Source organism: Brassica rapa, chromosome A09 (assembly GCF_000309985.2).
Source record: "Brassica rapa cultivar Chiifu-401-42 chromosome A09, CAAS_Brap_v3.01, whole genome shotgun sequence".
NCBI lineage: Eukaryota > Viridiplantae > Streptophyta > Magnoliopsida > Brassicales > Brassicaceae > Brassica > Brassica rapa.
In genome coordinates this window covers 10,035,911-10,056,517 of record NC_024803.2, presented here as the reverse complement: position 1 = coordinate 10,056,517, position 20,607 = coordinate 10,035,911, and the positions used below count along the sequence as shown (strand labels likewise).

At 37.2% G+C, this 20,607-nt stretch overlaps 1 protein-coding gene and 2 pseudogenes across 2 annotated transcripts; all 3 read right to left on the bottom strand.

Annotated features, from left to right (window-relative positions):
- Window positions 1-249: 249 nt before the first annotated feature.
- On the bottom strand, window positions 250-4,983 carry LOC103838538 (annotated as a pseudogene).
- Window positions 4,984-5,552: 569 nt separating this feature from the next.
- LOC103838444 (G-type lectin S-receptor-like serine/threonine-protein kinase At1g61480) lies at window positions 5,553-9,241 on the bottom strand. 2 transcript variants are annotated; one of them, XM_009114881.3, is made up of 7 exons: window positions 7,396-9,241; window positions 7,203-7,313; window positions 6,969-7,132; window positions 6,686-6,896; window positions 6,370-6,607; window positions 6,135-6,285; window positions 5,553-6,050 (listed from the first exon to the last, which is right to left on the bottom strand). In XM_009114881.3, exons 1-7 carry the CDS (start codon window positions 8,636-8,638, stop codon window positions 5,757-5,759), a joined length of 2,412 nt encoding a protein of 803 aa, XP_009113129.1. In that variant the 5' UTR covers window positions 8,639-9,241; the 3' UTR covers window positions 5,553-5,756. The 2 variants fall into 2 exon arrangements, with proteins under 2 accessions (XP_009113129.1, XP_018510244.1); XM_018654728.2 differs by having other exon boundaries at window positions 6,686-7,132.
- A 2,952-nt stretch (window positions 9,242-12,193) lies between these two features.
- Window positions 12,194-20,303, bottom strand: LOC108869631 (annotated as a pseudogene).
- Window positions 20,304-20,607: the final 304 nt, after the last annotated feature.

Below are 20,607 nucleotides of genomic sequence, written 5' to 3'. Positions count from 1 at the left end.
GATATTTTATTGAGAAACTGCAATTGCTGATGGCCTAAAGTACTCAATTGAGAAGTTTAGAGATACTCACTAGAAAAAAGAGATACTCACTAGAAATTGTTTGTTTAGAATTTAGAGTTCTCCCCGGTAAGGTTGCTGTCAGAGATAGCACTGTTTAGAGCATCCACAATGGTGAGTCTCACCATGAAGTCCTTAGCATTATTATAATAAATTTTTTTTTTGAATAGTTAAGAATCCTAATCCAAAAGATATGTCCAATGGTGTTCTCCAATTTGGAGTCCTTAAAAATTTAATCAGAGTTTGATCTAAAGAACTTGTATTATATTCTATCTTCTTCTGTCTCCATATAGTCTTAGAGTCAGAATAGGATGTACAAGTTACAAACATATATGCTTATTAACTAACAAATTAATTTTATGTGTTTTGGTAGTAACCACTCATCTTCTTGAAGAACCAATGAAAGAGAATGATAGTAAGAAGAAAAACCATGAAGATGCAGCAAGATTGTCCACTTCCACGTCTTCTTCCTTCACCCGTTGTAGTGTCCCTTATTTCACTCCACTCCTCCTCCGTCAACCTTACTGGAACATTCAGTGCTGAAGAACTGCAGATTTCACATACACTACAAAGAAGAGAAACAGAGGTTTTACACAATCCATATGGTTACTAAGCTAATGAACTAAATAGAGTACCTGTTTCCTCTTAGCTTAAACCAAGCTTCAACGCAATGAAAATGGGAAAGGCCAAGCTCATTTTTGCATTTGCAACCAATCTCAATCAAGTCTACACTTACTGACTTGCCAGAAACTCTATCAGAATATTGATCAGAACCAAAATGACAAATCCTGCAGATTCTTTGTCCATTATCATTTTCTTCTCCTCCACCACTCAGATCAATCACATGAAACTCCTTCTCCTTTGCTTTTCTGAAGCATCACTCTCGTGACAGCTTACCGCAGTATCGTTATTCGCAACGAACTCGTGAACAGCATGAGCTGAAACGTTACTGCATCCAACACCATCTTTCCCGTGCTTGAATCATTCTCTTTTTGCTTTTCCATCAGTACATGGATTGAGACAGAGTCACTGGTCTTCCAATTGAGACAAGAGACTACAATCACAGCCTCAGGGACAAAGAGTTCAAGAATGATTGTATCAGACAAAGAGTTAAACATAAACCCAAAACTGAAAACCTGTAATAGCTAGAACATACTCAAATTATTGGTAAGCAGAGTCGTAAAGTACAATAAAGATCGAAACTTTACCAGAATCAAGATCCCGTAGAGTGACAAGGTTTCGTTTTTATTTCAGAAGAATGAAAATCAGACAATTGAATCTAAACCCTTTGCCGGAAACGGATGCGCGCCGCTACAAGTGCTCTCTAATCTGTTGCTCTTCGGTTTCAGTTTGTGTTTCTTCTTTCACAAGACCCCTCAGCTACGAAACACAAAAGCCTTCCAATCCATTTACAAGTAGCCACGTACCATAAGGATCAAGTCCTAAAATTCCTTAGCTACGTTACAGTCCTTAATTTTATTAAACAAAATATTATTATTATATGTGTATTTGCCTAAGATTAAGCGCTAAGGACTGGTGATGTTACTCCGTTGCGGGTGGTCTTATGGTATATGATTTTTTTCTTTCTCTTTTGCATAATTTAAGTACTTTAATTAACTTTTTCAAGGAGATTAACATAGCAGTGATATATTATTGGAAAATATAAACATCAGTTTTCATGTGTTGTATAATATTTTTTTTTCTGGAAAATAATTTTTTGCTAATATAATACTATATGATAATTCATAATTAAACATTTTATCTTTGTTTCAATATCATGTATTATTGATTGCTTGATTTATTTTTATTTTTTTTATTTTCATGTATGCATTTAACAAGGTCGTTATCTGCATGAATGGGTCAGCATGAGGAGGAGGAAAGGATTTGGTAATGTAGTTCAAGTGTTTCAGTTCAAAAAAAAAAAAATGTAGTTCAAGTGTTCAACTTGTAAATGAGGGATACGAGTTTACAGGAATCGGGCTCTTAACTGAAGGCTTTTCTCTTATTCTTTTTTTTTTTGGGTCAAAATCATTTTTTTTTGTTAAAAATCCTATTTGCATGACCGGCTCATATGGAAGGAAAAACATGTAACCGTCCCAAACCCAAACACATGTGTCCCCCGTAACTTGATAGTTAAGTGCCCAATATTTTTTTATATATACACATTTTTATATAGAAAATTTTAAATATTCATTAAATTTGATTTAAAAGGGGGCCTAAAATATTTTACATGCATAAAATTTGTATTTATTAAAACTTTTATAAAGATATTGATGATAAAAAATTCTAAAATATATTTAAATTTTAAATAAACATGAACATTAAAAGTTGAATTTTTTTTTTTGCCTAGAAGCTCAAATAAATGTTGAGCCGCCCTGCCTATTTGTTACTACAAAACCATTATGTTACTAGCAATGCCGTCTTCAAATTTTGAGACTTCAAGCAACTATAAAAGTGGCTATTTTCACAGAATTCTTATTATAATAGTTGTTGTTTTAGATAAAATAAGAGATATATAGTAATTTTCTTTAAAATGGTTTAGTTATATATTTTTGTGAGCTGAAAGCTGGTGCATCAAGCATTTCATATTAGAACCGGCAGAGGCGGCTCAGGGATTAGGGAACATTCGGTGTTGTACTAGGGGCCCATAATCTTTTTTTAGGTAAAAGTTTAATGACGGCTCAAAATAATTTCGAAGTTAGACAACTAGCTACTTCCACCTATATGTTGAACAGCTGGCAAAACGGTTTATTGATAAAGATATGTTTTTTTATTAATGATTACGGTTTAGCCTTAAGAAAGAAAAAATGTTTTTATATAAAATATATATAATTTATTAAGCATTTGAAAAGGAAATTTATTCTAGATTGAAAATAATGTTATAGAGCAGGCTAATATTACAAACAATAGTTTTTTTTTGAGAAATTTTATAGGATGATCCTAAAACCTTTTTTTTTATCACAAATATATCTTTTAAGAGATAAAATGACCAAAATATTTCATATTAAAAAGGTAAATAGACATTTATAATTTTAGTGTTAATTAATCTAGATTTATTAGAGTTTAGATTTAAAGAGCTAATCTAGACTTATTAGAGTTTATATTTGAGGAGCAGAGTTTTAGGGATGAGATTTTGGATTTTTAAAATAAGTAAATAAATACTTAAAATTTAAAAAATATTTTTAAAAAAATTCAAAACAAAATTTTTGAAATTAAAAAAAAAAATCTATTGTTCACCCGATCATTATTTGCAAATTGGTGAAAATGGTTTCGGAACCAGATGAGTGGCCAGCATTTACAAATTATTTGGAAGATGTCAAGATCCTCAAAGACATGTTCACCCGATCAGAGATCATCTATATACCAAGGACGCAAAATACAATGGCGGATAGACTAGCACGCAGTGTTAGACAGCCGTCGTCTTTTGTCGTTCACATGGATGCAGATCATCCAGTTTGGTTTATAGAGTCAGTATGAGTCTGTAAAAATTGATGACAAAAAAAAACTATTGTTTTAATAAAAGTTCGAATTCAAAACCTTATAATTTGAAAAATTATAAAAAAAAATTTCATGCTCATGTATTCCAATCTTTAAATATTTATGAGACTTTCATTCCCATATTTTCATGCAGTGAGCCTATGCTCTCTCATTTTGTTGTATTCAATATGTATTTCTATCGGAAAAGATCACCAATCCAAGACAAAAATATTCAGAGGATTCGTCCGACCAAGAAAAAATTGATAATTGTCAAAGTTGTTTTTTTTTTCTTGAAATTAAAGAACGTAGGTTATCGATTATGCATTATACAAAAGACTCAAAAAAATTTATTGTATCTATAAAGTAAAAGGTTTTTTTTACTGTTTAATAAAATCACTTTTGATTATTTTTCTTATTGTAGGCTCTTTTGGTGAAAAGAAACATTTTAGAATTATTTGAGAGAATTATTCTTTTCTTTATCCTGAAATTACATTTTAAACTTAAATAACTATTTAAAATGTTTTGAATTGGTCTGAGGTTGAAAGTAACACTAATGTTTTACTATTCTTAGAGGTTACAAAATTATTTTACCATGAAAAACAAATTCATAAAAATGTAATGTTTATATTTCTTCTTATTTTATTTATTTATTTTGTAATAAATTATAAAATAATATACGCTGAGAAATATGTACAACATGGGTTATTCGGGAGAATTAACAGTGATTTTGACGTAATTAAGCCTATAACAATTTTTTTAAGTTTTGTCCGGTAATGCCATTTTTTCCAAGTTGCCTGTGACAAAGAGGGGAAGTGTGAGGTCGCTAAGTGAGCACATGATAAAATATCACTGTTTAAAGTCAGATTACGCAAACACAACGACATTACTCAATTAATTACCCGCACACATAAGCCGCTGAATCAGTAATCGGGGTGGTTTAAAATAAAAGTGATTGTGAATAAAAAAGGGTATTCTATTTCTTAAATAGGAGACAGATGAACAACAATGTAAGAGGAGAAACAACCATCGAGTCGTCATCGATTACCTTGTTTTTTTTTATGAGCAAAACATAGTATGGACCCTCTACAAAATAATACATTAATAATCTATTATATATATATATATATATATTTTTTTTTTGACGTCAAAAGACCATTCTATTACTTAAACTTGAGGTGGTCTGGGTAACCAAACCGGAATAGAAAAACCAACAAAATGTAGCTCTCTATGGAACGATCTAGCAGTCTTAGCTAAAAAATCAACAATCTGATTGTGTGCCCGTGGAACGTGAATGATGTTGAAAGCTAGGAAACATATCTGTAGCATCTCTATCCTCTCCAATTCCGTCGAAAAGCTTGGCCACGTCTGAAGGTCATTTACCATTGCAATTAGTTCCTTATAGTCTGTCCCAAAGCTCCGGCAGGTCGAATGTTGCAGCATATTCTCCATCGTCCACTGCAGCGCTTCTACTTCCGAGTGCAAGGATGATTCGCGTCGGGGGAAATTTCTTGTTCCCATAAGTTGAGTGTTTCCAGAACTATCCATCCATGCCCATCTCCTTCCACTAAAATTAGCAGAAAATGTCCAAAATCCATCTATCAAGCAAATATTTCTCAAGCTTACGACTTGAGAATCCTCATTTGTATTATCTTGTGCCACTGTTTGTACCACTTCATTAGCATCATACTAGGTTCGGCATTCACTCTCTGCGTGTCTAACTAGTTCCAAAAGATCTCTATCTATTATATTTATATGCGTGAATTAGTAAACATGAATATCATATAAAAATATTATACATGGAAATAATAACGAATCTATAGATATAAGTAATATAGACTTCTTATAAATAGTATAGTTTTCACTCGTCCACGGTATATTTTTCACTGATTCACGGTATAACAACATTTCGGCAATGGGTTATTTTCAATAACATAACCATAATAAATTTTTGTTTGTAAATGCTTAGTTTCAATTAAAAATATAAACCCATTGATTCATAGCAGTGATACAACAACTAATCATAACACATTTATATATACTGGATAATCATATTCATGAAAAGCCTCTATGTCAAGGATCTTGATTACAAGATAGTAGGTCAAGACCATTACAAGAAAACTTTTTATTTTAAATGTATTAATTAGTGGAACTAAGAATGAGTAAATGTCAAGGAGAACAATGTATAACACTCTAGTTTTACAACTTCCATTACACATTGTTTCTTAACGCCCGATGATCACAGACTGTGTCATCTCATTGAAGGTAATCAAAGGATTAGACAAGGATTCATAATCTCTCTTATGCACTACAAATATAGGTTTCTCTGGTGATGGGAGGTCTGATTTTGTGGTGAGCATAGACATCAACTCAAGTGTGTTGGGTCTGTCCACTGGTTGGTGTTGAACACAGAGGAGACCAATCTGAACACATCTAGCTACTTCTAGTGGGTGGGATGAATCATCAACATCTTTGTCCAAGAGAAAAATTCCTCCATTTTCACACCAAGACCCCCATACCTGTTGAGTTCTAAAAAATATTAGCGCAAGACACGTTTTCAAAACCTCTCTGAAAATGTATGAAAAAAGCATTTAAAGTCTTACATATTCAAGTAGGTCTTTTCCTTCTTTTGCATAGTTGAATCTTGAGATCTTTTCTCCACTGATGATTTCTAACAAAAGAACTCCAAAAGCATAGATGTCTGATTTCTCAGAGAATATCCCTGTCCATGCATACTCAGGAGACATATATCCTCTGCACATATATCAAATAGTTTCACCAAATTTGTAACATACTATGAATCTTTAGGTAAGCATGTTATTGAAGTCAGACCCTTACAGAGTTCCAACAACCCTGCGCGTATTTTCCTCACATTGGGTTCCCTCAAACATCCGAGCCAAACCAAAATCTGATATTTTCGGGTTCATGTTCTCATCCAGAAGAATATTGCTGACCTTGAGATCTCGGTGAATGACCCTGAGGCGTGAGTCATGGTGGAGATAGAGAAGTCCACGCGCAATACCTTGAATGATATCAAATCTCTTTTGCCAATCAATCTTATGCTTTTTACTTGAATCTGAGCAATAAGACAGTTTAAAACACTATCAGTTAAATAGTTTCTGATATAGAATGAAAGAGGTAAGAGGAGACAAACCAAAGAGAAAAGTATCAAGACTTTTGTTCACCATGAACTCATAAATCAACAGTCTCTCTTCTCCGTCAATGCAACATCCCAAAATTCGTACTAAGTTTCTGTGTTGTAGTTTTGAGATGAGTACTATCTCATTCATGAATTCCTCTTTTCCCTGTCTAGAGCTGCTAGAAAGCCGTTTTACAGCAATTTCTTTGCCATCTTGAAGCTTCCCCTGAAACAGATTTAATTTTTGAGAGCATAAACAGAGAATACAAAAGAGCAAAGTGGAATACAATTCTCTGACCTTATAAACTGAACCAAATCCGCCATGCCCAAGTTTATTTGAGAGACTAAAATTATTGGTGGCAGTTTGAATAGTATTCATTTCAAAGAAACATAAACTTGAGAAATCTTGTGGTGTCAGATCATTGCTCCATGCATCTTGTGAAGCATCGTTTGATATTATTTCTGAAACGTTCCAAGAATAAATGAACAACAAGCCATATCTATAAATATAGCAAGGTCACCAGTGTGTTACCATTATGTTTCACTCTGTATCTCCAAACACAAAACACAGAAGAACCCAATATCACAAAAAGAAAAAGGCTGACAAGACTAGCAGTAATGGTCTTCTTGCGCTTATTTCCATCTGAGATACAAAAACAAATAAAACAATAAGCCATGATGGAACCAAAAAGAAGTTCAATGATGTAATCTTTCCCAAGGCATACCCAACTCAGAACGTGCAAGACGAATGGAAAGAAGCTCTCCTCCTGAAGAAAACTGCACTGTGTCCATTAACTCATGATTCCACATTAAGCACCCAATTTCCCGAATAAAAGCAAAGGCCAAGCAAGAACAGTTTTGGAGGCAACTTTGGTAGCATTCTTCAGCATCCAAATTTGCAAATTTGTAAAAGTCTGGAGGCTTTATGTTGGCAACATGATGGAAGACATTTTGAGATTTGCCAGTAGAGTTTCCATAACAAAGTAGTTCGGTTCGCCTTACACAACCTTCAGTCCAGTTTCCTCTTTCCCACTCCTCTTTATATTTTGGAACAAACCCTTTGAAGCATTTACACTTTGGAGGTACTGACCTAACGCACAACCCAAAAGGTCCACATAAACCATAAAAATCGCATGAATTGGCTGGACCCTCGTAGGTTACTTCCCACTTGGTCCCACTACGTTGAAACCTCTTCAGACGGCCCTCTGGTGTCAAAACTAGACGCGGAAGTTTGGAGTCTCTTCCTACAAAAGAGAAAGACACTGACCCGTTTGCATCCTGCGGATAGCTGAATTCACTTGCTAACGTTTCATTCATTAGCGGTATCCCGGTGAACCTTGTTTTAGCCCATGGACCGCTTCTATAATAAGGCTTTGAGCCTCTCGTGGTAAGCACCTGTGATGGCACTTGCGGTGTAATCTGAGTCACAAAATCACCAGGCGATGGATCAGTGTAACTTTTCCAAGAAGTCAACACCCGCTTCTCACCGGTCGTGAGATCACACGTCAAGGGTGAGAAAGGGAGCATAGTATCACTAAGATGCGCAAAGCTTTCCCATAGTGTTCGTCCGGAAACATTATCTATGACAATAAGATTTCCACTGTCTGAAAGCTCTGCACGAGAACTATTAGATGCGAAAGTTCCTCCACTAGACCAGACAGCGCCATGGTTTCTATCCAATAAGAGAAGAGTTCCATTGCTGCTGATACTTAGATTTGCCTTGGAGTCTGTAACAGGCTTTTCTCTATTGGCCACCCACACAACCACCGGGGGAGTGATACCTTTGAACCAGATTCCGACATACTGATTTTGGGAGTTGTTAAGACTAAAGAACCCAAGTTCATAAACTCCATTAGAGGAACTGAGAGTTTTTCCTATTGACAAAGGACTCTCTGTAGTTATTTCTCCATGACTAAAACTTAATATCATGGTGAACAAGAGAAAGAAAGCAAACCACGTCATCTCCATGTTCGTTCTTGCGTCTCCAAGAACGATCTCCTTCAGATTAGTTCAAGAAGCAAACATGTCAATAAGACCAAGTAAGCTATTCTTTAGAGAAATTGTGAGACTATTCTCAATCATCTATTTAACAATTTACTGAACCGCACTTGTTTTCCAAGACAATGCATTAGTTTATTTAGGATCAACTTAAACCTTATTAAATAATAATACGCAAAGTCATTGCCACGAAGAAGTCTAACTTTATACGGTTATACCCAATCAATTACGCAACGTTTGACCCGTATGTATTATAACGGACAAGTTATGTGTCTTTTATTCTTCCAAGTGTTAAAGGTCTTTTACTGCTATGGCGTGCACTCTTGCTACGAAATGTACACGAGAGAGACCACCATTAGAGCGAAGCTTGTGAACCTTTGAGAGATGATTCCATGCGAACTCTAAAAGTCTGTGTCAAGGATCTTGATTACAAGATATTACCTCAAGAACGATTCAACAAGTGATAATGATCAAAGCATTCAGGTCGGAAAAATAACTCTTACACCTAGGCTTTAAGAGAACGATGTTGAAACTTTTTATTTATTTCAAAATGGATCAAAGATACGAGAGCACCTCCAATATGGGTTTTTCTCATTGGAGCTCTTAAAATATGTACTATGTATATATCTATGTTTGTATATATTATATAAGTATAAGTATTTGTGGGATCCACAATTTTTATGGAACCCATAAGCAAAGGTTCTTAAAATTCTGTCTGTTTATGTTGTTGGGATGACTGCTGCCGGTGAAACTGTTTTGGCGGGCAGCTATATATAGGACTCAATCCCGAAAGAAAAACTATCCAGAAAGTTGAATTTCGAGGTTTCGGAAAACACCTTAAATTCTCTAAATCGTGTTATCGTTGTGTTTACACCTTTGTAGACCATGTAGAGGATCTTAATGTTGCAAAGTTCCTTAAGTCAAGCATCTTAGCTCCATCAATGACGCATCTCAGCTCCACAAGTGAAGAAAAGCAAAAAGACAACACAACATTGTTGGCAGTAGGGACAGGGACGCGGGAGGTATGATGATGGAGTCATGGAGGCAGTAGCTAGAGAAGATGAAGACGGAGGCGTGTGGAATGTTTAAGAGAATGAGACGATCAGTGGAGTGATAAAAAGAGTATAGTGGGAGGAAAAGAGAGAGATAGAGAGATACAATGAGAGAAAGACAGTGAATATATTGATGTTGTTTTCTACCCATACTAATAAGTCAGATGATTATATGAATAAATCAGTTGATAAGAGTATTAATCAATCTTTGACCAAAAAAAAAGAAGAGTATTAATCAACCAGATCCCTCTAATTAGTTGATTTTGAGTTATTTTCTTAAGATGTTTTGTGCTGGGTTTAAGACTGGATTTATTATGCTATTTTAATAAGAATGACTTTGAGGAAATATAAATATAAGTTAAAAGGAATTGTGATAGTGATTCACACCGTGAGGGAAATTGATGATATAAACACCCTTTTGATGCTCTTGCAGGCAACAAGTTAAGTTTGGGACTTGAATAACACAAATTCTTTGTCTTTTTAACTTTACCAGAAACAAGTTTAAGGACCACTAATTACAGAGAAGTCATGGGAACACTGAAAAGTCAACTAAAACATGAGCAATCCAAACATCTCAATTCTACAATTTCCATCAACCACCGGTTTTTTCAGATTCTGTCGTCTCGCTGACAGTTATCAACTCCCTAAAACGGGACTCATCGTCGCTCGTGTGCACAACAAATGTGGGTTGTTTTGGTGATGGAAGATCCGATGTTGTGGTGAGCATGGATAGCAACTCAAGTGTGTTGGGTCTGTCCCCAGGTTGATGTTGAACACAGAGCAAACCAATCTGAACACATCTCCCAACTTCTAATGGCTGACATGAATCAGCAACATCTTTATCCAAAAGGTCAATTCCTCCAGTTTCACACCAAGAGTCCCACGCCTGTTGTTTAGGTTTAGACCTTTAGATCTTTCAAAACGTTTTGAAACATTTGCAACTGCATGAGAACTTAAATTCTTACTTATGTATGCAAAAAGGGTTTTCCCTTCTTCTCCATAGCTGAACCTTGAGATTCTCTCTCCACTGATGATTTCTAACAGCATTACTCCGAAGCTGTATATGTCTGATTTCTCAGAGAACATTCCAGTCCATGCATACTCAGGAGACATATATCCTCTGCACATAAATTAAATATTTTTTAGCCAAAGTTAATATCAATTTTAACTTTAAATCATAGTTAAATATGTCTCTGAAATATATTCTTACAAAGTTCCTACAACGCGGAGAGTGTTGTCTTGATATTCGGTTCCTTGATACAACCGAGCCAAACCAAAATCTGATATTTTTGGGTTCATTTTCTCGTCTAGAAGAATGTTACTGTTGAAATGTGTTTCAGCTCTGGTCAACAAAAAGAAGAAAGAAGTCACGTATCACAAGCCACTGGTTATGTTGGTATATATTGGTTTGATATAAGTTGATTGTAATTTCCGGTTAAGTCCTTATTCATATAAAAGGATTAAACCGAGAGCTTTGGTACAAGTTGTACAGAGCGTAACAAACACTGTATCTCTTCTTTTTCGAGTGTTCTCTGATTTGAGAGAGAGCTCGATCTTCGTTGATAGTGGATTGCTGGCTCTGCCCAGCCCCGGTGATGTATAGCGGCTTCTCCACATCGGAGAAGTGCGGTGAACACCGGGTGAACAAAACCTCTTGTGTCCTTTATTTTCCTGCTTCGTTTTCTTTCGTACAAACTGAGAGTGAGAGTTCTTGAGCTGAGAGAAGAGTGATCATAATCTGAATCAAACACTTAGGGTTTCCGCGTAACAAGTGGTATCAGAGCCGTGGTTTGGCGATTCATAGGTTCAGTCGATTCACGGAGTTCGTGATTCCTCGAGGTGAAGAAATAGAAGGATGAATCAAGTTTCGTCGAAGTCAGAGACGGAAGCAGTAAGTTCTTTATCGGCTTCGATGGAGTATCCGATGAGCAAGAAGAAGTTCGTCGGTGAAGGCGATATCTGATTCGTTGAAGAGGTGTAAGTTAATTTCTTCAAGTCAGCTGTTCATAAACAAGAGAATCGACGAAATCGTTTGGTTCTGCATTATCGGGATCTGGAAGGAGGAAGATTCTGTGGCTGATCTTGGATTGATTCTTTATGGAATCCACAAGAAGGGGATATTTAGCGAAGAATCTTGCTGGAGAAAGCCGGTTTCTGGTTTTCTGGATATTTAGCGAAGAAGATTGGTTTTCTGGTTTTCTGGAAGATGGAATAAGCAAAGTCGTTGCTTACAGCCTGAAGTGCTACGAGTTTTGCGTTAAGTATCGCAAGTGGAAGTACAACAGACACTGGAGAAATCAAGATTCAGGAATCAATTTGATCATTGGTCACTAGACACAAAGGCTTGGAGAGATCTGCATATTTCTATGTGACTCCAAGGTAAAAGTATGAAACTGATTATTATTCATTAACCTTTTGTTTCTTGTTCTGTGATTGTCTTGGCAGATTCAGGTACAGAGAGATATCAATCTTGTGATGTGCATAAAAGAGAAAGGTCATGGAGACATGTATCTTTTATGGAGGTTTGCTGCTCATATTGAATTGCTATGAACTGATATAAAGTCATATATATATGTATTGTAGTACATGTTGTTAGATAACCTGTTGGAACTTCTTAGAAATTTTATGTCTAGGGGACGCCTTAGGAGTAAAATTTCTTATGTTAATGACTGGTTTGACACTATTTGAGGCTTTAGGAACTCAGGGAAGAATTGCAGCTAAATGTGAATCTAAGACAGGGAATTATTTAGAACAAGAAAGGTTTAATAGATCTATAGTTTCAAAGTTATTTTGGCTGAGGGTTAATAAGTCAAATGAATGAACTTGTGTGGTGATGATCATGTTCTTGGTAGAATCTTTGTGTTGTCTCTGTACGTAAGAAAGTTTCAGGTACTTGGCAAGTCTCACATCAAGTTACATGAAGCTGGTTTGCTCAGGACAGTAATATTGCGGGTCTTAGCATGGATGAAAAACAGTTCTTTGCAGTGATTATTGATGTGAACTTGAGGCGGTATAGTAGACTGGAAAGATACTTAAAGCTAGTTGGTATATCAACACCAACAAGTGATCGTTGTGAAGCTGTTCTGGGTGATACAGAGGCTGCTCAAGTATTTGGTGTTTCAAGCTCAGATTATACTGATGCAGTTAAAGCTTCGGGGTTTACAGCTTGTGATGATCAAGGTTTATTTAAGATCATCAGGAAGGAAGCAGCAAGAAGAAAATACAAAAGAAAGAAATTGGATAAAGTCTCTTGTATTGGTGTGAAGCTTCCTGAAATTTTCAGAGATCAAGATATTTGTGTGTGCTACAACCAGTTGTGTGCTGGAACAGATGGTTCGTGTGATAAGAACAATTGGGAACTTTTGTGAGGTCTTGTACGTCATTGAGGCATACACAAGTTGGAGTTCTCAGTGAGAAAAATAAGCTTCGGAAATGGTTCAAAGTTTCTGCAACAGGAGCATGTGCAACAATTGAAGAAAGTCTTATTCAGTGGATGTTAACTACGAAGTGGTGATTGGCAGTGGAGGTTGCATATTCTGTGTGGAGGTTTCTCAGTTTTATCATGCAATGGGATATGCCATAGTAGTGTGTCGAAAGTCTTTCTAATATTGGGTGTTAGACGGCGTGTCTTGTTTGTTCGAACTATCAGTTTGTCCAAACAACGGTACACATTTGGTATATGTCGGTTTTGATGAAGAAGAGGTCAAAGGTTTTTTTGGTTTCAGGTCTGAGGTGGAGATTGATGAAGAAATCAGTCTTAAGGTTGTCTACAATCAGAATGTGTGAAAGGCTCCAAGCTAAATGCTTAATGAAGGATAAGGTGGCTCGTGATGTTTCTTCAAGTACATCAAACAACTTGATGTGGGTGCAGAGTTTGGAGAATTAAATCTAAGTGAGTGAAGCTAAGGTTGATTTAAAAATAAGCAAAGGAGTGTTCTTTATCTTCTGGTACAAGATAAACTGAAGTGGCTGCAAGATGAAGAATGGTGTGTTTGGGACTGATATCCAGTACAACATGGAAGCTATTCATTCAGCCTGTTACACCAGGGTTTATAGTGGTCAAAGTGACAGTGAATGGATGTTCAGCTCAATTAAGTTTGCAGAGACATGGAACTTCTAAATGATTGTTTGTTCAGGTGGAGCTATCAATATTATGTAATGAGTGATGCATCCTCAGAATATGGGTTCTTGGTTCCTGGTGGAGTGTCACATTCTTGTTTAGAAAATGTCTGGGTTGCTTCAGATAAATCAGTTGGTCTGGTTATGTGATCTGGTTTGTTCAAGACTAGGAGTTGGATGGAAGTTGTTTACTGTGAAAGTTGAGGCTCGTGGGTGTTCAGTGTCTTGAGAAGACAAAAGGTAATCAAGATCGTGTTAGTGTAAGATATTCAAGCATGGACTGGTCTCATTCGATGACCAAAAGGTATGTCTTGTTGAGTTCGAGAAGGAACTTGTGGATTTTGATAGAAGTATGGAGATACAAGTTGCAAGTTCTCTAAAGTTTCAGAGCAGATACTAGAGTATGAGCTTGAGATGAGGATAATTTGAAGTGTTCAGTGGGATCTCTGAAGAGATATTGAGGGAATAAATTCCACGTTAGCATGAGCGAATGCAGGTCAGAAACTTCAAAGTAGCTGGAAGCTGTTATGTATTCATCATAGTGAATATGCCATCTCAAGGCTGGAGATGAAACTAAAAGAAAAATCTCAGAAGAAGACGAAAAATGCATGAGAGATCAAATTGCATTTGAAGATAACGACTAGACGTGTTCTAGTGTCGGCATCATAAGAAGGCTTAGGGATCATCTCAGGGATCACTTACATAACAGTCAAGTGATGAATTCAGAAGTATCAGAGGCACAATACAAGTGAAGCTGATTGGTTATAAAGAGATTCAAGTCAAGTAGTATCTGGTAAAGATACATGAAGCAAGTTTTATGGTGGAGACTGCATATGGGAGAATGTATTGCAGGATACTGTTACAGCTCAAGGTCATCATGGATTCTAGATGTGATGTAGAAGCGGCTGGAAGGAGTTGTCTCAGGATATGAGACAGAGTATATGAGTGCTAGTAGTGGGTTCCAAAGCTGCTAGTGGGTTCTGTTTTTAACAGGATGATTGAGAAATCAAAGTGTTCAAGGTTATCTGGTTAGACAGGTTGTTGTAAAGGTGGATCTCAGGTTTCTGCAGTGGTGTCAGCTGTTGGTGAGATTGGTTACAGGGTAAATGGAAGAGTTTCAAGATAGAAACTTCAACATTTGGTGTTCTTTGCATCTGGTTCTAGTGGATTTAAAGGGTTTTGGTCTACATGCGCATGAGGAAGAAACCTAGAAGCTAGCAAGGTGATGTCAAAGGGATAAGTGAGTTTCAGTCACTGCAACAGGTCTGTGGTATTGACAGAAACTACAGAGGATACTGTGTGATTGGAGGGAGAGTTCATGAGTTGGTGGAGCTTATGGAGAATTCTGTTGTGATTAACAAGTTCGATCAAACAAACGTAACTTGTTAACGGGAGTTGCTGAGTGGTTCTCGCAAGTATTCAAGCTACAGCAGCATGAAGAAATCAATGGAGAGTTTTGCTAAAATACAAGTCAGTGTTAAAGCTGGTGTATAACTCAATAAAGGATTGGAGTGTTAGCGACACAGAAAATCAGTGCGGAGTTGACGTTCACAGAGAAGGTCTCGCACGTTCTATTCATTGATGGCGCTTCTAAAGGTCTACCGGTTAGCAAGCTCAGTGACGTGTCAGACTTGCTCAAGGGTGTAGAAGCTTGAAGGAGCTTAAGGCTCTGTTGCTGGAGGTGTAGATTCCAGAGAAATCCACAGGAGATCACGAAGATGTTTTAACACAAGAGATGAAGTTGTTGAGAGCTAAAACAAGGTGGAGAATGTTGAAATGTGTTTCAGCTCTGGTCAACAAAAAGAAGAAAGAAGTCACGTATCACAAGCCACTGGTTATGTTGGTATATATTGGTTTGATATAAGTTGATTGTAATTTCCGGTTAAGTCCTTATTCATATAAAAGGATTAAACCGAGAGCTTTGGTACAAGTTGTACAGAGCGTAACAAACACTGTATCTCTTCTTTTTCGAGTGTTCTCTGATTTGAGAGAGAGCTCGATCTTCGTTGATAGTGGATTGCTGGCTCTGCCCAGCCCCGGTGATGTATAGCGGCTTCTCCACATCGGAGAAGTGCGGTGAACACCGGGTGAACAAAACCTCTTGTGTCCTTTATTTTCTTGCTTCGTTTTCTTTCGTACAAACTGAGAGTGAGAGTTCTTGAGCTGAGAGAAGAGTGATCATAATCTGAATCAAACACTTAGGGTTTCCGCGTAACAAGTGGTATCAGAGCCGTGGTTTGGCGATTCATAGGTTCAGTCGATTCACGGAGTTCGTGATTCCTCGAGGTGAAGAAATAGAAGGATGAATCAAGTTTCGTCGAAGTCAGAGACGGAAGCAGTAAGTTCTTTATCGGCTTCGATGGAGTATCCGATGAGCAAGAAGAAGTTCGTCGGTGAAGGCGATATCTGATTCGTTGAAGAGGTGTAAGTTAATTTCTTCAAGTCAGCTGTTCATAAACAAGAGAATCGACGAAATCGTTTGGTTCTGCATTATCGGGATCTGGAAGGAGGAAGATTCTGTGGCTGATCTTGGATTGATTCTTTATGGAATCCACAAGAAGGGGATATTTAGCGAAGAATCTTGCTGGAGAAAGCCGGTTTCTGGTTTTCTGGATATTTAGCGAAGAAGATTGGTTTTCTGGTTTTCTGGAAGATGGAATAAGCAAAGTCGTTGCTTACAGCCTGAAGTGCTACGAGTTTTGCGTTAAGTATCGCAAGTGGAAGTACAACAGACACTGGAGAAATCAAGATTCAGGAATCAATTTGATCATTGGTCACTAGACACAAAGGCTTGGAGAGATCTGCATATTTCTATGTGACTCCAAGGTAAAAGTATGAAACTGATTATTATTCATTAACCTTTTGTTTCTTGTTCTGTGATTGTCTTGGCAGATTCAGGTACAGAGAGATATCAATCTTGTGATGTGCATAAAAGAGAAAGGTCATGGAGACATGTATCTTTTATGGAGGTTTGCTGCTCATATTGAATTGCTATGAACTGATATAAAGTCATATATATATGTATTGTAGTACATGTTGTTAGATAACCTGTTGGAACTTCTTAGAAATTTTATGTCTAGGGGACGCCTTAGGAGTAAAATTTCTTATGTTAATGACTGGTTTGACACTATTTGAGGCTTTAGGAACTCAGGGAAGAATTGCAGCTAAATGTGAATCTAAGACAGGGAATTATTTAGAACAAGAAAGGTTTAATAGATCTATAGTTTCAAAGTTATTTTGGCTGAGGGTTAATAAGTCAAATGAATGAACTTGTGTGGTGATGATCATGTTCTTGGTAGAATCTTTGTGTTGTCTCTGTACGTAAGAAAGTTTCAGGTACTTGGCAAGTCTCACATCAAGTTACATGAAGCTGGTTTGCTCAGGACAGTAATATTGCGGGTCTTAGCATGGATGAAAAACAGTTCTTTGCAGTGATTATTGATGTGAACTTACAAAGTTCCTACAACGCGGAGAGTGTTGTCTTGATATTCGGTTCCTTGATACAACCGAGCCAAACCAAAATCTGATATTTTTGGGTTCATTTTCTCGTCTAGAAGAATGTTACTGTTGAAATGTGTTTCAGCTCTGGTCAACAAAAAGAAGAAAGAAGTCACGTATCACAAGCCACTGGTTATGTTGGTATATATTGGTTTGATATAAGTTGATTGTAATTTCCGGTTAAGTCCTTATTCATATAAAAGGATTAAACCGAGAGCTTTGGTACAAGTTGTACAGAGCGTAACAAACACTGTATCTCTTCTTTTTCGAGTGTTCTCTGATTTGAGAGAGAGCTCGATCTTCGTTGATAGTGGATTGCTGGCTCTGCCCAGCCCCGGTGATGTATAGCGGCTTCTCCACATCGGAGAAGTGCGGTGAAAACCGGGTGAACAAAACCTCTTGTGTCCTTTATTTTCTTGCTTCGTTTTCTTTCGTACAAACTGAGAGTGAGAGTTCTTGAGCTGAGAGAAGAGTGATCATAATCTGAATCAAACACTTAGGATTTCCGCGTAACAGTTACTGACCTTCAGGTCTCGGTGAATTACCCTAAGGCGTGAGTCACGGTGGAGATATAGAAGTCCACGCGCAATACCTTGAATGATATCAAATCTCTTTGGCCAATCTATCTCAAGTCTTTTTCTTGAATCTGTGCAGTAGTACAGCGTAAAAACTATCAGATAAAGTGTTGTACACATTTGATCAAAAAAAAAAAAGTGTTGTACACAAAGAGAACTGCTAAGAGGAAAGGAATGAGGCAAAAAAAAAAACCCACCAAAGATAAAGGTGTTGAGGCTTTTGTTTACCATAAACTCATAAATTAACAGCTTCTCTTCTCCTTCAATGCAGCATCCCAGAACCCGGACTAAGTTTCTATGTTGGAGTTTGGAGATGAGTACTATCTCATTCATGAACTCCTCTTTGCCCTGTCCAGAGCTGCTAGAAAGCCGTTTTACAGCGATTTCTTTTCCATCTTGCAGTTTTCCCTGAAACAAGTTGCAAATGTCATCACAAGAAAATAGAAAAAAAGCAAAGAGGACAAAAAGTTTCTGACCTTGTAAACGGAACCAAATCCACCTTGTCCAAGTTTGTTTGATGGACTGTAATTGTTGGTAGCAGTTAGTATGGTATTCATCTCAAAGAAATCTAAACCAGGGACATCTTGTTGTTTCAAATCATTATTCCATGCATCCTTTGATATATGAGCTGAAATTTTAGTTAGAGGTGGTGTGTTAGCGCGTAACATCTAGTAATCTAGCCAACTGTGGTGTGTTAGCGCGTAACATCTAGTAATCTAGCCAACTAAGCATATTAAGATTTATTTACCACAAGGTGAAACGAAGGCACCAAAACGATCATATTATAGTGTTTCAATTTAGTGTATCGTTTAAAAGAACAAATCTCAGTGTTCTGATTTAGTGTATGGTTGATGTAGCAGACCCTACGATCGTTCTGTTTGATTAATAAAGTCATGAATGTGTTACCAATATGTTTCACTCTGCATCTCCAGAAACCAAATGCAGCAAATCCCAAGATCACAAAAACGGTAAGGCTCACCGAAGTGGCAACGATGGTCTTCTTGCGCTTATTTCCACCTGAGAAATATAGGACAATATATAAATGATAAGTCTTGCTATTATCATAGAGTAGAAAATAAAATTACAAAAGAAAAATAAGGTCTTTGAATTGTCATCTATGCCATACCAAACTCAGAATGTGCAAGACGAATGGAAAGAGTCTCTCCTCCCACAGAAAATTGCACAGCGTCCATTAGATCTTGGTTCCATTCTAAGCACCCTATTCCATTAATGTAAGCAAAGGCCAAGCAAGAACAATTTTGGAGGCAACTTTGGTAGCAGTCTTCAGCATCCAAAGTATCTGAAAATATGTAAAAGTCTGGAGGCTTTATGTTGGCAAGAGCATGAAAAACGTCCGCAGCTTTTCCGGTAGAACTTCCCTGACAATCTAGTACGGTACGCCTCACACAACCACCAGTCCAGTTTCCTCTTTTCCACTCCTCGGTGTATTTTGGTACAAACCCTTTGAAGCATTTACACTTTGGGGATGGTGACATAACACACAACCCAAAGGGTCCACATACATCATAAAAATCGCATGAATTTGCTAATGGAGCCTCATAGTCTACTGCCCAGTCAGTCCCATTATGATGAAAAATCTTCAGTGAGCCTTCTGATGTTGTTGTTATACGTGGAGGTTTGGAGTTTCTGTCTAAATAAGAGAAAGATACTGACCCGTTTGCGTCTTGCTGAAGACTAAATGGACTTGTCAATGATGCATCCATCACTGGTATCCCGGTGAACCTTGTTTTAGCCCATGGACCGCTTCTCCAATACGTCGTCGAGCCTCGCATAGTGGTGGCACTTGTGGTGTAACCTCACCCACAAAGTCGCCAGGAGAGGGATCAGTGTAACTTTTCCAAGAAGTCAACACCCGCTTCTCACCGGTGGTGAGATTATACGTCAGGGTTGAGAAAGGGAGCATAGTATCACCAAGATGATCAATGCTTTGCCATATAATTCTTCTCGAAACATTGTCTAATATTACCATAAGGTTTCCATCATCTGACAAAGTTGCGCTATACTCGTTAGATGCAAAATTTTCTCCAGTGGACCAGACAACACCATGTTTGCCATTATACAAGAGAAGGCTTCCGTTGGTGCTGATAGTTAGATTTGCCGTGGAGTCTGTAACAGGACTTTCTCTATTGGCCACCCATACAACGACCCGGCGAACAGGATCCTTCAACCAGATTCCAACATATTGATTTTGGGAATTATTAGGACTGAAGAACCCCAACTCATAAACACCATTGGACGAGCTGAGAGTTTGGCCTATTGACAAAGGACTTGTTGGCGTTATTGCTTCGTAGCTCAAACTCAAGAACATTGTTAACAGAAGGAAACAAGCAAAGAAAGACGGTGTCATCCCCATTTGCGTTGTTGTGTCTCCAAGAACGATCTCCTTTTCATTAGTACACAAGAGAAAGTAAGGCAAGAAAACAAAGTCAAGGACTTAATTATCATTATTCTCAAGAAACTCTCGCCGTTGTTGACCCATCTTCCAAGATTCTGCATTAGTTTATTCAAGATCAACTAAATCTTTGTTTTCTTGTACAATTAGTAAAAAATGAAATGCTTATCTATACATGTTGGCTCCAAATAATTCGAGTCTTTTACCCACTTGACCTCATTGTGTCACTTTCATGACCTTTTAAAGTCGCTGAGTTCCGAACCAATAGCAAAGAGTTGTCAA

Coding starts and splice junctions, on each gene's coding strand:
- LOC103838444 (XM_018654728.2), bottom strand. CDS start 8,638: ATGGAGATGACGTGGTTTGCTTTCTTTCTCTTGTTCACCATGATATTA. Junction 7,133..7,202: donor ATACAGAGTGAAACATAATG/GTAACACACTGG, acceptor GGAACGTTTCAG/AAATAATATCAAACGATGCT. Junction 6,051..6,134: donor GAAAAGACCTACTTGAATAT/GTAAGACTTTAA, acceptor AGAACTCAACAG/GTATGGGGGTCTTGGTGTGA.